Source organism: Orbicella faveolata, unplaced genomic scaffold, assembly GCF_042242905.1.
Source record: "Orbicella faveolata isolate gen_17 unplaced genomic scaffold, um_ofav_v1 contig_15, whole genome shotgun sequence".
Classification (NCBI taxonomy): Eukaryota; Metazoa; Cnidaria; class Anthozoa; order Scleractinia; family Merulinidae; genus Orbicella; species Orbicella faveolata.
The window spans coordinates 11474481-11489317 of NW_028301542.1; the positions used below are offsets into that span (position 1 = coordinate 11474481).

General features: G+C 39.7%; 1 protein-coding gene across 4 annotated transcripts in view; it reads left to right on the plus strand.

Moving 5' to 3' along the window:
* LOC110060734 (uncharacterized) overlaps positions 1 to 14837 on the plus strand; it is a 40369-nt gene that overhangs the window by 19273 nt on the left and 6259 nt on the right. For 2 of the 4 annotated variants that reach the window (XM_089288412.1, XM_089288413.1), the window contains exons 4-8: positions 3405 to 3587; positions 9409 to 9574; positions 10252 to 10472; positions 10792 to 11011; positions 13617 to 13876. In XM_089288412.1, the coding sequence (XP_089144538.1) occupies positions 3405 to 3587; positions 9409 to 9574; positions 10252 to 10472; positions 10792 to 11011; positions 13617 to 13876 (1050 nt within the window). The other 2 variants (XM_089288414.1, XM_089288415.1) reach the window with 2 other exon arrangements.

A 14837-nucleotide genomic window follows, 5' to 3' on the forward strand; every position in this document is an offset into this window, starting at 1 on the left:
GTGTGGCAAACATTGTGTGCAATACTGAACTGCTGAATAGTGTCAAAAATATGACCGCATAACATTATCTGCAGACCGCTTAGGGAACACATCCTTTTCGCTTATCCGACGAATTTCAATGCAAACTTTGAGAAAAATTTACATTTGTTATTTGGAGTTACGACTTAAAACGTGTGACAATGTGAAATCGGTAATTGTATGAAATGTTTCCTTCCTCCTTGCATCCTGCAACTTCAAAAATACTGGGCCAAACAATTATACGACTTTCAATCGATCAAAACCAGTGTTTTGGTTGAGCTCTCTATAATCACAGTCAAAGTATGGGTTAGGCCAATTCTTAAATAAAACTGAGTCAAAACAAGCTTTATATCCATTGAGTTAATGGACTAAACATTGAATATAAGCTCGACCTAGTGAAAATCGAAAATCAGAGTCGTAAGCGGAGTCATAAGCTGGGCGGAATCGGAGTCAGAAGAATCGCAACGGATAATAGGAGACTACAAGACATATGTATTTTAATGTATAGGGTTAAACATAATTTGTGCCCGCAGACTGTTTGTAACATGTTTTATACTAATAGCCACACTTATAGTTTACGGCAGAGAGATTTTCATTTACCTAGATTTAACACTGTTACGTATGGAACATTCAATTCGATATCTAGACCCAAGACTATGGAGCAAACTAACAGATAAAGAAAGATCGGCGATAAATCTCAAGCACTTTCAGACCTACGTACGGAGTTTAAGACCTACATCCTAGATGGGACTTTTCTGTATATTATTTTTAGATAGTTTTAGTTAGGTGTCCCCTATTTGACACGGTAATAAAGTTATGATTATGATTATGATTATGATTATGATTATGATTATGATTATGATTATGATTATGATTATGATTATGATTATGATTATGATTATGATTATGATTATGATTATGATTATAACGTTTCCCTTTCTTCCGATTTCGTTTACGACTCCGTCGTTTATGATCCAGTGAAAACTAGATTGTCGGAGTCGGAAGCAGAAACGGAAGAACTAACCAATCACAAGGCCCGGAAACAAACGTTGTGATTGGTTTATTCTTCCGCTTCTGCTTCCGACTCCGACAATCTAGTTTTCACTGGATCGTAAGAAATGGACCCTGAACATCATAGGTCCTTCGACGTAGACGGCCTTTCTTCCTGTTTTCGACTCCTTCGTGATCGACCCTACGAATGCTGTCACAGAGCTTCATCCTCTAAACCTTTATTCCCCGATCTGCCAGTATTTGCTTTAGCAGTCCCTCTCCACAAGAAGGATATTCCCAAGTTATTTCCTCTACAACTTCATCAAGCTGACCTTCTGTTTTTTTCTGTGAGCTGCAACTGACTGAGGCCGTAACAACCCATTCTTCGATAAACAGTACTTTCTGAAACAGAAAGTAACGACGCAATGTCCTTAATATTAAAGCTGGTCCAGGGGAAAAGATGGTACTCGGATGAATGACTGGATACGGAATCGTATAATCTTTATATTGTTTTATTCGATCTATAAGGAAGATACATAAGATACATAATTCTTACAAAACCTAATAGCGAGCGATTCATGAAATTGCATGGAAAATATAATTCTCAACATTCAACGGATTACATAAACAAACGGTCACTTACTTCTGTGGCGATATCCAGTCAAACGTATTTCGGTAACAGGTCAGCAAAACGGGTCAGCAGATCGAGCAGTAAAACACTACAGGTTAGCGATGTTCAACGTAAGGTACAAAACGCTTTTATGACCTTTGTCTCTGATTTCGTGGTTTTTAAAACGTGTCATTCTAACTTAATGATCAACTTACTTAGCGATTACGCCATCGGCTGTCAATCACGCGACTAATTAAATAATCAAATGTCAATAAACGAAGTTAATATTAATCAACGAAACAAAAGCCATCCTCCAGGTACCCCTCTAAAACTCAATACATCACGATAAAACCACACCACGTAATGAAGTTATTACACCACATCATGATAAAAACGCACCACGTCAGGACTACATTACAGGACATAATGAAGAAACCACAAAACATAATGGAGTGACTACAACACATAATGAAGAAACCACACAACGTAATGAAGTAACTAGAACACATAATGAAGAAACCACACCAAATAATGATAAACAACCACATAAGAAAGTTATGGCTTTCCATAAAACACCGCGCGTGGGATCTTGTGTTTAGGTGACGAAATTACTATCCAACTGGCTTAAAGCAGTCCTCGAGTTTTCTTCCCTGCTTTTCGTTTGTCTGCTCCTCCACGTATCTTGTTACCCATTCCTAATATACAAGCAGCTAGTCCGCAAAGAAGTATTCCCCGTCGTCGCTTGAAATATTGCAAATTGCTCTCTAAGCTCTAAGCAGTGAGTTCACAGTCGTCGAAAGTGCTCGATCGAAGTCTCGATCGAAACTTCACTCTGACTCCAGTGACAAAAAAGAAATGATTTTGAAACAAAACTTGGACGTTTTTAGTCCCAAAAATATATTGGAACGATTAGTTTTGTTTTACATCTCTCGAGAAATACAGAGATCTGACTGAGGCGCTATTGTGTTTGGTTCCTGGTTAGACGTCATCAGCCACCGCCGCCCCAGACTCCCTAAACGCGGTCGCGCAACAGTTCAAGTGCGACTTTCAAAGGGCATAGAAAATCGAGCATTCAAACAAATTCAAAACTTTTTTCGCCCAAATGCTTGGAATGGCAAGTGGACTCGTTTTTGCGAAAATAATTTTTGGGGTTAGGTGCACTTTAATCGTAAAATAAGATTTAAACCGACGTAGCCGTCATGAATCACTTCATATAGACAGGATCAAAACCATGCAACCACATGATATCAACAGTCTGTCATGATCAAAAAATGTAGCAAGAATACTGAATTACACCGGTTGATATGTACTCCTATTCCAAAAATAGTTTTGTCCTCATTAGCCATTTTGATTTTGAATATCATGAGTCAAAATGAAACTTTTTAAACATCTTTTATTTACAACATTTTAGGGACATTCCGTAGATTAAATCTCCCGTCCCCCGATAAACATGTGGGTCAGTTTTACTGTCCAAGATTGTTATTGGAAAACTGATTCTGTCCTCGTTTGTTTTTGCTGTTTTTGTTATTTGTTGTAAAAATTACTCAAAAAGGCTAGGGCTTGGAATGCGTTGCTTTCAGTAAAAATGTACAGACTCGTACCTAATCGTATCTTAAGCGAAACTTTTAAGACGCAGGATTGTAAAAAGAGTATCTTATCACAGGCAGTCGATGACATAGGATATGAGACAGCTGAGGGCGAGTCAGGCAGCCACGACATTTCGCCCAATCAGCTCGATTTCCAAACTTTAGAATCAATACAAAACTGGAATACTTTCTAATTGTAGGCCGGTGCAAGACTCAGGGGTGTAGATAGTGAATTCAACAAAGTTTGTTGCTTTATTGATGGATGCAATCTTCCCGAGAACTTTGGACTTCAGCTGGAGCAAGTGTTAGAAGACGATCGCATGGTTCTTCCAGGGGCCCACAAGCAATATCGACTGAAGCCGAGTGAGGGATTTAAGTCTCAGGTCTGCATATTGCTTTCTCACTTTTTTTATATATATATGTATATATGTATATGTTGTCTACGTCAGGCTAAGTGGCTCATACCGCAAAATTTATCCGACTAACCCACCCAGAATGGGATACAAGTCCATCGCAGGGGTACTCATTGATTAGCACAGCTGGGTAGAGAGAGAGACGTAGTGAGAGAGTTTAAAAGTGCCTTGCCTAAACTAGAATACAAACACAATGGCCCCAGCCAGGGCTCGAACCCAGACTGCTCGATCCGGATTCCTGCACGCTAATCATTAGACAGCCGCGTCATCCACAATAGACGCGCATAGGTTAAACCATAGAACCTTTTTTGTAACAATACCGAGGCTTGGCCAAAATTTTGAGAACGTGATTCGAAATTAGCCAGGTTGATACCTTTCTCATCAAGTTCTAACCATTGCAATCCAGTAGCACTTTCTAATAACAATAATACTGTCAAAAGTTCAAATGAGGACTGAAACTACTTTGAAATTGACATGCGGGATACCTATAAAAATGTACCCCGCATGTCGGCCAAAACAGTCGAGAACAAAGTCAACGCAACTTGGAAAAACAGCTGCCTACAAAACGAGTCTCCTCCTTTTTGTTTGAAAAAGCTTCATCGCCTCAAACACCGACCTCCCCAGGTTCTACTCTCTGATCAAGACCCACAAGACCTGCCCAGATAATAAAATACGACCCATTGTATCTAACCAAAAGAAGATGAGGTGATCTAACACCAATGGACCAACCTAACGCATCTCATGGCTGCTCGCCAACGCCTTTAAACCAGTGTTGAAGGACGTCCCCGCACATCTAGAAAACAGCCTCGAACTCATTAAGTGCAGCCGGCGATTTCACCACCAACAAAACGCTGCCATATCCATGCACCCTGGAAGTGGTATTCCTGTAACTTCAATGCGCATCACCAACGCCACCGATAGAATTCAGAACCCGCCTCTCCAAACAGGACATAATAGATCTTCCCACGGTTACGCTAAACAACATATACTTCTCGTTCAATGGTCAGGTTTTCCGCCAAAAAAAGGCCTACCTATGGGTTCTAGCATATCAGGCATTCTGGCCATCCTATACATGGACAGACTGGAAACCATCGCCCTCTCCTCACACCTATCGATAAGCCGCTATCGAAGATATGTTGACGACATTTATCTCCAAACAACTGGTGAAAAAATGCCAGACCAATTCCATCATTCAATGAACAATCTACACCCCAAATTGAAGTTTGAAATTGAGAAACCAGAAATAACACCCAATGGCCTCTCACTGTCACTACTTGATTTCAAAGTCACTATCTCCAAAGACGGTAAAAGCTCTTTAGAGTTTTACCAAAAACAGCAAAGAAACCACTATTCTTTTACCACCAATCAACTCTACCCAAGAAAGCAAAGATCAACTTCATTCGCAATGAGCGGAAACGCATCGAAGATAAATGCTCTGCAAAAACGACAAGCACAAAGCACCAAAACATGTTTGACGACATCCTCCGTCTTAATGGTTATCCAGAGAACATTATAGACTAAACAATGCACCCCAAGAGCCATCAAAAAGACTCTCGACCTCTCAATACAGAATGGTCGTACCTGAATTCCGAACGGCTCAACTACAGGATCACTAGCATTTTCCGAAAAGAGGGCATACCAGGACGTGTCACGCACAAATCATACACCCTCAGACGAGCTCTCTCCTCCAACACCACGGAGCGGACATGTACTAGAGAGAACTGCCCCATCTCCAGCACCAAATTGTGCTCACTAAGAAAGGCTGTTTTTCAAGTCACGTGCAACAACTGCAACCAACATTACATCGGGAGCACTGCACGTTTAATTCAACGTGACGATCGTGTAAGAGAACACCTCAATAATGAAAACTCCTTCGTAAAGAAACACATCTCCACATGCCAAAACTAAGTCTTCAAAGGCTTTGAAATCAAGACCGTTATATTGTACTGGAAAATGACCCCGCAAATCAACGCCTACTCGAAGCATTTTACATACGAAAATGGAAACCTACCCTCAACTCCCAAAAGGAATGCAGCGAATTCGCGGACCTTTTGTTCCAATGACTATTTCAGCATATCTAGAGAGACTCTTTGTACAATGACACTCGCCCACCAGACCATTTTACTCGTTTCTTATTCATAGTTGTATCTTATTATTTGTTTTATACATTTCGCATTCCCATTTTTTTCTTTACAATTGTACATGTGTATAAGCCTTACGCGGAATATTTTTCTTAATCGTGATGATGCCGTGGATCGGCGAAAGTTTGGATTTTAAAATATTTTAACATCAGTTTCACAGTAGTTTCAGGCCTTATTTGAACTTTTGTCAGTATTATTATCTAAATACTGTATTCGATTAGCTTTTCCAATTCTAGAAAAATAAAATATAAATTTGAAATATCTGAGTAAACACGCAGTTCAACTGAGCTCGAAATGCTTGATCGCATGTTATATATTACATCAATTTTCTTTGTTTAAATTACCAAACTTGTACAACGTGGCACTTCCTGAAAAATGTGGAGCTTTTGATAAGGGAAAAAAAGTTTCAAACAATAAACGTCAAAGTAATTAAAAAAATAAAAATGAGATGATATGGAAATTTGAAATAATTCTTCGCGGAAGAAAAACACTTCTCGAGTGAAACCCTCGCACGTGATTTTTGGCAAAGTTTCAGTTAAAAACCGATAACAAAGCCATCGATGGATCGAATTATACCACCACCTTTGTTGCAAACCAAATAGTCTTTAATTTGGAGCACTTGTTCGACTCCGAACGCGAAAGATCAGTTTATCGCTTTGGAAACCATTCTGTTTCCAATGGTGGGCCCTCTCGCGAAATACCCTGGTCAGCTGAATTACCACCCAAAAATTGTTTACGACCCATCGACTGACTGACTGTCTGCCTAACGGACCGAGCGACCCAGCTAACTCCTATAACTCATCCCAGCTACACTACGCTAGCTATCATTCGTTAAAAATGAACATTCTTTTTTGAGTGTATCACTTGACGTGTTTTACACGTCAAGTGATACAAGTGTTACATGTAGATTTTAAAAAAGCTACATGTAACGTAATTTGCTCAGGAGTGCGTTTTTTTTTTTAAATAACAGACAAGGACATTTGCTTGTGATGAGATATTGATCACCAAAAAGCACGTCAGGGGAGTGTTCAATAAAGTCCCATCTTATCTCTCATCTTTCAACTGTTTACATAAACTTTATTGAAAAAAAATCGATCCCTCTGAGGCAGAGTGTAACTAGAGCGCTGAAGCGGAAATCATTTCAAAAGCGGAACCCAGTGATTGTAGTAACTTTGTGTAGTAATGAGGCCTTCCAAGGGGTTTGAACGACAAGCGACATTGCGTCAAAATGTGGCGACAATTTGTTACCAAAGTACCGACAGCCGCCAGAAGTTGACATGAAAGGGGCGACAATCCATTTTTCATTTCGACAAAGCGACAACTGCACTTTTTTCTTTGACGGCGACATGACTGTCGTGACCTGACAAGGCCAGCGTGACTCTTTTGGAGCTCTATTGTTTGCGTTTATGGTAGATCAGTTGCACAAATATTAACAAAAACAAACCATTACTCAACACTCTTTACAAAGAGTAAAGAATTAAGAGTTGTATGTTAACTAGTCAGTCTCTTATTACATCCCGTAAAACAAAGAACTCAATAAGAGAAAGGAACAGAGGTCGTCAACGTCACCCGTTGCGCTTGTTACGATCCCGAGTCACGCGCCAGAGATTGTCGTCATTATTGACCTTTATTAGGGTATTCAGGTTATTTTAGGTGATCTAAGGTCGGGTGAGAGTCCGCCAATTGTTTGCCATGGGCAAACATAAGAAAGACAAGAAAAAGACCAACAAGAAGAGTAGAAAGAAGGAAAGGGTGGAAAAGAGTTACAGAAAGAAAGACAGGAAAGGTGAGTTTGCGCTTTTCATAGTTATTCGGTTTTCACGGTCTTAAATATTTAGCTTTGTTGACCATTGTTTGGCAATCCTTTTTTATAATATGCATGATCGTATCGGATAGATAAAGCATTAAGTCATTAAGTTTATAAGGCGATCAGCGAACATGAGCGAGCTAGAAACTTGCACTGCACTCTGTGTACACGTGGACAGATGACATTGATTTTGGAGCGTCTTTTTGCTTCTCGATATTCTTTATTTATTTCTCAGCACACTGATCTCTCAGCCTTGACTTGGTGCAGTGTTTGGCAGTTTATTTTTCCAATCACAGCCCATTATGCTATTGACGATTCATCATAAAATTATGAAGCATCTACGGCGAACAGCGAGTTCGGATCAGTTCGCAGCCTACGGTCTGTGTGAGTGTACACCGACTGTGCACTGGAAATAAAGTTTATTTTTCGCCTTTTGACGAATACGTTTACACAGAATGCTATATTAATGATTACCATTGCTGTCATTGATAATAAATTATGGAGACAAAATTGAAATACTTGCAAGCCCCCATACTTATCCAGTCTATCCTGGACGTTCAGACTCATTCATGTTCATTTAGATGGTCATGAGCAGTGTACAAGCGTGCAAACTGCTTGTGGTAAAGACGGGAATGACATGTTCCACCGTAATGGTCCGTAATGCTCACAGCAAGATGACAAGGCCATGGTGACCGGGATAGCAAAATCAAATGAAGATAAAAAAAAAATAATCGACCTTTTTTAAACGTTAGGCGTCAAAATGGTTAATGTTAAGACTTCTAGCCATGAAATCAAAATCTCTTTGTGTGTCTTGCTTTCTGTAAAGTTTTATAGTTCTAAGCGCCTATACTCAATTCTGTTAAGGCGCAAATTCGAAATATGTCGTTGTCGTTGTCGTTGTCGCAAATTCGTAGTCCACTCAGACTGGACTTGTAGTTTTTGTTACTATACGCTTTTCGGGAGTTTTCGTTGTACATTTAACTATCACGCTGGATTAGGAAAAGATTGTTGTTGCCAGAAGTTCACAATTACTAGAAGTCTACACCTGACCTTATCTAGCAATGGGGCGCATGCGTGTGTGTTTTACTTTATAATCATCCCGCTTAAAATATATTTATTCATAAATGTGTCGGTCGCGGGGTACAGTTGAAGTCGTCATAGCATTTAGCCCCAAGTCCCATTAACATAGATGTAGACCTCTGGAATATTGAACTTTTGTTGATGGTTATTATCGAAAATAGAGTTTTACAAAAATATTAAACATTTTATTTAAAATTGGAGGTTATAGCGCCGAAATAACCCTAAATCGTCACACGTATACTCGTCAAAATTAGTACGTTAAGATTACGAGCGGCCTTATTTTAGAGAAACGTCAGAGACAAATTTTTCTAGCGACAACGTCATATGAATTTGTACAGAAAAACAACAGCGACAATTTCCTCCGCTGGTTAGGCGACAAAGGTACACAGAAGGATGCGACAAGGCGACAAGACTAGCCCCCTTGGAAGGCCTCAGTAATAGTAACTTTATTTTAACACGGTATGCAAGCAAACTTCACAATTATTAAGACTTGAAAACACTAAACACTACCTAACAAGTTAAATACTAGTAATCCCTGGTAGTAATAAAATCAATGAACTAGCTGCTTCACAAGGACGCCGTGTAAATATCTGAAAATTACTGAATGACCTCACTTCAGACGGTATGATTTTATCAAAGGGTCGCTGCATTTGCTGAGATATAAGGTTTCTGAGCCTGCAACGTTCTTGTGGCTTTAGGCCTGCCAATGCTTTAACTTTTGTCAAATAAGATAATCAAACATTGTAAATGTACTTTTGCATAGGAATCGTTCCTCTCTAACAATAATGACCCAAGCTATCTGGTAGAACTTGCGCGTGCGGCTTTGGAATCACTCCATATGCTCAAACGTGAAAGAGAAGCAAACGGTTCTTTAGAAGCTGACATGTGGTGTCATTTTGGAGCAGCCATTATCCGAGGAGCTAGTGAAGGTAACTTGCGTTTTATCGTGTCATAATCAGGTGAAACAATGCGATCCACATTTCCTTGCAAGCTGTAGAACACGTCAGAAAGTGAACCGATGTTACTTGAAGATACCTCTATACATGGCTAACTTGTCGCACAACAAATTGGCCAGTAGAGATAAGAGCATTAGGTTGACCGGACTTGTGTGTGAGTACTGTCTTGAATATTTTCAAGCAACTTTGCTACGGACCATTCCTTTCCATGTTTTCCCTTTTTAACTTCCCTAGTTTAGTGATGTCTCCCTATCCAAATCAGATTTAAAGCTGGCTTGCACATTGCATAATTTGGGATATGAAATTATGCACAAGTATCGAATTTATACTGTGGTTCTAATGTATTAACTCGAATATGTGATTACTAACGAGCGAGAAATGTTCTTACAGTGGTTATATTAAGCTGTGTGCCAACTAATGGCAGTTGTCTGGCTTCTTTGTGCTCTAGTGCAAAGAATATTTTTACCAAGACAATATCAGGAATAAAAAGACGCTTCCTGTATATTGAGTAATTTCTTTTAATGCATCAGGCCTCTTGCGTGAACTTGAAATATAGATTTAAATTCAAATTTTTTTCGAGGTTCATCTGTTACAAGCTACAGTCCTGATTGCCATAGCCGAGTTAATAAAGATGTATTTATCTTTCACAGAGGAAGCTTCTGAGAGAGAGTGGAGCATTAACGAAGCAACCGGAAAGTTTCAGCCATCAGCGGAAAAAAAATATTGGAGAGTTGCATTTAATGAAGGAGTGGATTTTGTCGAAGATATCTTCAAAGGAAATTTTGAAAAGGCATCTGAAGAAAATACTGAATATGTTGCTAGATATGATTTAACATTTTTATCACCACGTGGTTATCAATTAAGGTGCAAGGTAAGTTAACCGGCATCTGGAAACATATGGAACGTTTTCCTTTAAAATCCCTGCTTTGTTTCCATCGAAGTGGGCCTCCTGCAAACTATTTTTTAGAAGAATGTGACAAACACATCAGGCAGTGCATGAATGACACTAATGGCGCCCAATTTACTAAGGACAGTACAAGGGTTAGTGATGTATATAGTATACTCGTTTTGTATGCGCTGTTATATTTATTCGCGAAAAAGCGCCTCTGAGTCCTAGATAATATACCAGACGGGTAACACTGGATGGTGATGTGTTAGGAAGAAGTGAATTGATTACCATGATTTTACAGGTGTGGGTAGCAAAGGAAGACGTCAAGAAAAAGCTGGAGGAGATACCAATCCCGTTTAGTGACGTCAAGAACATCCTGGAAGATATTCACTTTAAGGATGAACTAACACGGTCACGATGTCGAGGATGGCTTGTTTTTCCATCTCGAAGATATTTACAGGCCGACATTTTATTTCCGGGGTGCGAATTTGATTGTAGACTTACCATTCGCGGAAGGTCAGGTGGGTTTGCTGAAGTAATTTTTTCATCAAGTATATCATTATATTATAATCCACCAAGTATTTTCGTTTGTACGCGATTGGTCGAAATGCGTCACGTGACTGAATATACCCTCTCTGTGTGATATTCCCCAACTTTCAGACCCCGCATGTTGCGAAAAAATTTAAAAGGATAATAAACAAAATAGGGCCCTATTCAGTGACTTTGAAAATACGTTCAGATATTTGTCCTGGAACAATACCTGTTCCTCGAAGCTCACAGTTTTATCGAGCTGCGCCCTCGGAAAATTGTTCGCTTCGCGGAACAGATCATGTCGCGGGCAAATATCCAAGTATATTTTCGCGCCAAATGGAGGCTATTATTTATATAGGTAACTAATACAGGCAAATAATAGCGGAGCTCCTGCGAGCCGAAGGCGCCCAAGCGGAGCCCCATACTTAAGAACATTTGATTATTAATCGAGCTAAAAATTCGTGGTTGTCACGTGGCTGTCCGTACGTACGTCCGGACGCCACTTGAACTGCGCGTGCGCGAACTGAGCCACATACCTTGAAAAATAAATCAGAGCATTGCAGAGTAAAGTAAAGACAAAATAAGCAAGTAAAATAAAAGAGGAGATAACGATTCACTACCTGTAGTTTCTTAATACGTGATAATTCGAGACCATAAATTTAAAGGCAAAGGGACTTGGGAAAGGAAGGAAAACGGTGAAATGCATATGGCCTAATACCCACTGGTGGGAAGCCGTGTTGTTTTGGCGGGAAATCGCATTTCCAAGGTCGGAGAAAGGAAAGTTTCAAAACGACTTTTTTAATGGCCATTGAGCCAGTCTGAAGTTTAAAACTTGAGAAAAGACATAAGTGCACTGTGAAGCTCCGCTTTAAGCTTGGCTAAATCTATATATTATAGCCTCTACAATGTGCAAGCTTTACAAGAATTAAAGAGTATTTCTGTCTGAAAACGTATTGTATATAACAGTGTTATGGTTGTAAGGTCCAGTTCAGACGCTGAACTTTTCATGAGCCGAATTTAATTCGAATTTGGACCGACCCAAATTATCAAAAGTACGCCTTTTGATTCAGACGTCGAACTTAATTCGCCGAACTTAATTTTGTTTGAGCCAAAACACATCTAAATGTCAGCGGTTTTGAGGCAAAGTGTAAACTGCTTGTAAAATACGTTATTGCATTAGGTTCGGCACATGAAAAGTTCGACGTCTGAATCAAAGCCGTTCCAAAGCCAAAATTCTCGGCCGAGCCACGCGGGAAGAACGGCTGAGCCGTTCCAAATTCAAATACCTGTTCTTTACTGTGATTCTAGCCTGCAGAACAGGCGGATTAGCGGGGCAGCGAGCGAGATGCGATACACGAGGGCGGAGCGCGACCACGAGCGCGAAGCGCGAGACGAAAGCAATCCGCCTGTAACCATTGTTTATGCTCTACCGCCCTCTTGAAATGATTGGCATGAAAGATTGAGAGAGAATAATAACAATTAAATTCATTGGCGCGAAAGAATGTCTCAAGTAACAATTTTCAAATGTATACATGACTCAAAACAGTCAACAGACGTGATCATCTAAATTTAGCTAAATTTAAATCATGTGGTGCCAGAACGAACAAAGGAGGTTTAAACCTAAACATCGTGCTCAGATGACGAAAAGCTCGAACAAATTCAGGATGGAAGAAACAAAACTTTGACGACACAGAAGGGATCTCTAAGATTCTCGAAGTCACACTACGACAGTCTCTGGCGACGCCGGACAAAGCTAAATATGATCCGTGGTATTAAATAAACAAGCCACATAGCTTAACACAGTTTTAATCTAACAACCGGGCCCGGCATCGCAATATGGAATGCAAGTAATCAACATGATCACCGACTTTTTCCCTCTAGAGCGAATAATTAAAAAGAGATACAACATACATTTCTGCAATAGAAATGAGACCAGACAAGCCACACTTTATAATTCGGCTCATCGCAAATTACAGAGGTGTCAAACTTTACTAAGCGATAGATAACAGCTGACACCATGCAGAGCTCTGACCCGTAACAGTCCAACGGCTGTATTTTACACAACAACATTAAGTGTCCTTCAGAATCAAGTGAGGAGCACAGTAAAAGGTCGAGAGGCTGCAATTTACAAGAGAATGGGAAATGTAGAAATTTCACGAGCCGTAGGAGTCCGCGTAGGCCTGTCATCCCAATTTAACACATTTTGTTTTTTCTCGCTGATGACGTCACGTGGCTTAAAGCAACCAATCAGCAAAAACCGTTTGCCAGGCGAACGGTTGGAAGAGCATAAACAATGGTACCGGTGTGACTACAGGCAGATTTTTTTTCATCTTTTTTCTTTTTTTTTTTTTCAGCAAAGATGAAGTTTTAGCAAGATTGCTTCTATATCAATCATCTATCAATTCTATTGAAGTTCATGTTTGTCACTGTCTTTTGTAAAACGTAATACATTTTTTTGCGATTTTTGCTAAAAAACGGAGGACGTAAAAGTCTTCAATTTTTAATCCTCATTTTAACAATAATTAAAATTGTTATTTTGGAAGAAAAATTCTACAAGTTAGGTTCTAAAGAATAATCACTGTACTGTTTGTTTAGAAAGTGCCGAGGCTATTGACTATGTTCCTAAAGAAGAAGTGAGACGAACATTGTCACAATATCTATCTGGACTGACCTTGACCAAAGATGATCCTTTGGGACTACGTCTACCGGAAAACGAGATACCTAAGGGATTTCACTTGATCCACAAGCGGTTCTCCAAACGAACAGTGTACACTACTAAGCCAGGATTCAGTACCATTTTATCAAAGGAATGTTCATGGCGTAGTGTCGTAGCAGAGGAAAGATCCAGAGAATCGGTAATAATTTGGAATAAAGGCTCAAACACCGGCGACAAAATGTAACGAAGTTAGCGAACTTAGTAATGATGACTGCGCCAGCGAGAACAACACTGAGTAAAATATGAATTGACATTACATCTTTACAATTATATCGATCTCTTCAGTGTATCTACTAGTTCTAGGTCTGCCGGTTAAGCTCTGTATGTAAAGACAGCCTTAAATTCCAAATCAGAAAATATGAAAAATTAGTCGAAGTAAGCATGGCTCCCGTTCTGCCCCTTTTAAAAAAAAAAACAAGTGCAGAATTTTGTTGTCTCGTCAACGTATAGAACCATATGCATTGGGAGCGCTCAATATACATTTGCTTTGCCGTCCTGGTTTGCTTCCATGTTATTGTTAATCGACCTAATCTTCCTCGAGGACACGTGTTTCTTTTCTTTCCCCGAGTTCGTCCGGCGTGCTTGGCGACTGCTTTGGATATCTCCTTCTCCTGGATCCCTGAGGATCCAGTCGAGGGAACGGTACGCACGGATGATGTTGTTCTCCGGCGGTGTTGCAAAGCGTTTTCTCAATTTATTTTAATTTTCTTCCCTTGATATTTTTAGATAATAGCGAACCATTGTTATCATAACATATAACGTAAAATGAAAACTGAAGTTAGACGATTTTTAACTTCGACACATACTGCTAGTTCAAGGCAACCGGTTAAATTACCAATCCTAAAAATGTTGCAATCAAGGTGTAGTTTTAAGTTTGAAAACTTGAAGTCTAGCGGAATTAGTAAAAGCTATGACTCAGGTTAAACCATTTCCATTTATTTTAACCGAGTTTGCTCGCCAAGGAACAGGGGATGGCGCGATGTGGGGTGTTATATACAGGTCAACATGAGATTTACATGTACAGTTGCCCAGTGCCGATAGTAACTGTGAATTTGCATTAACATCACAAGACTGATCAAAATACTTACCTTTCACACGTC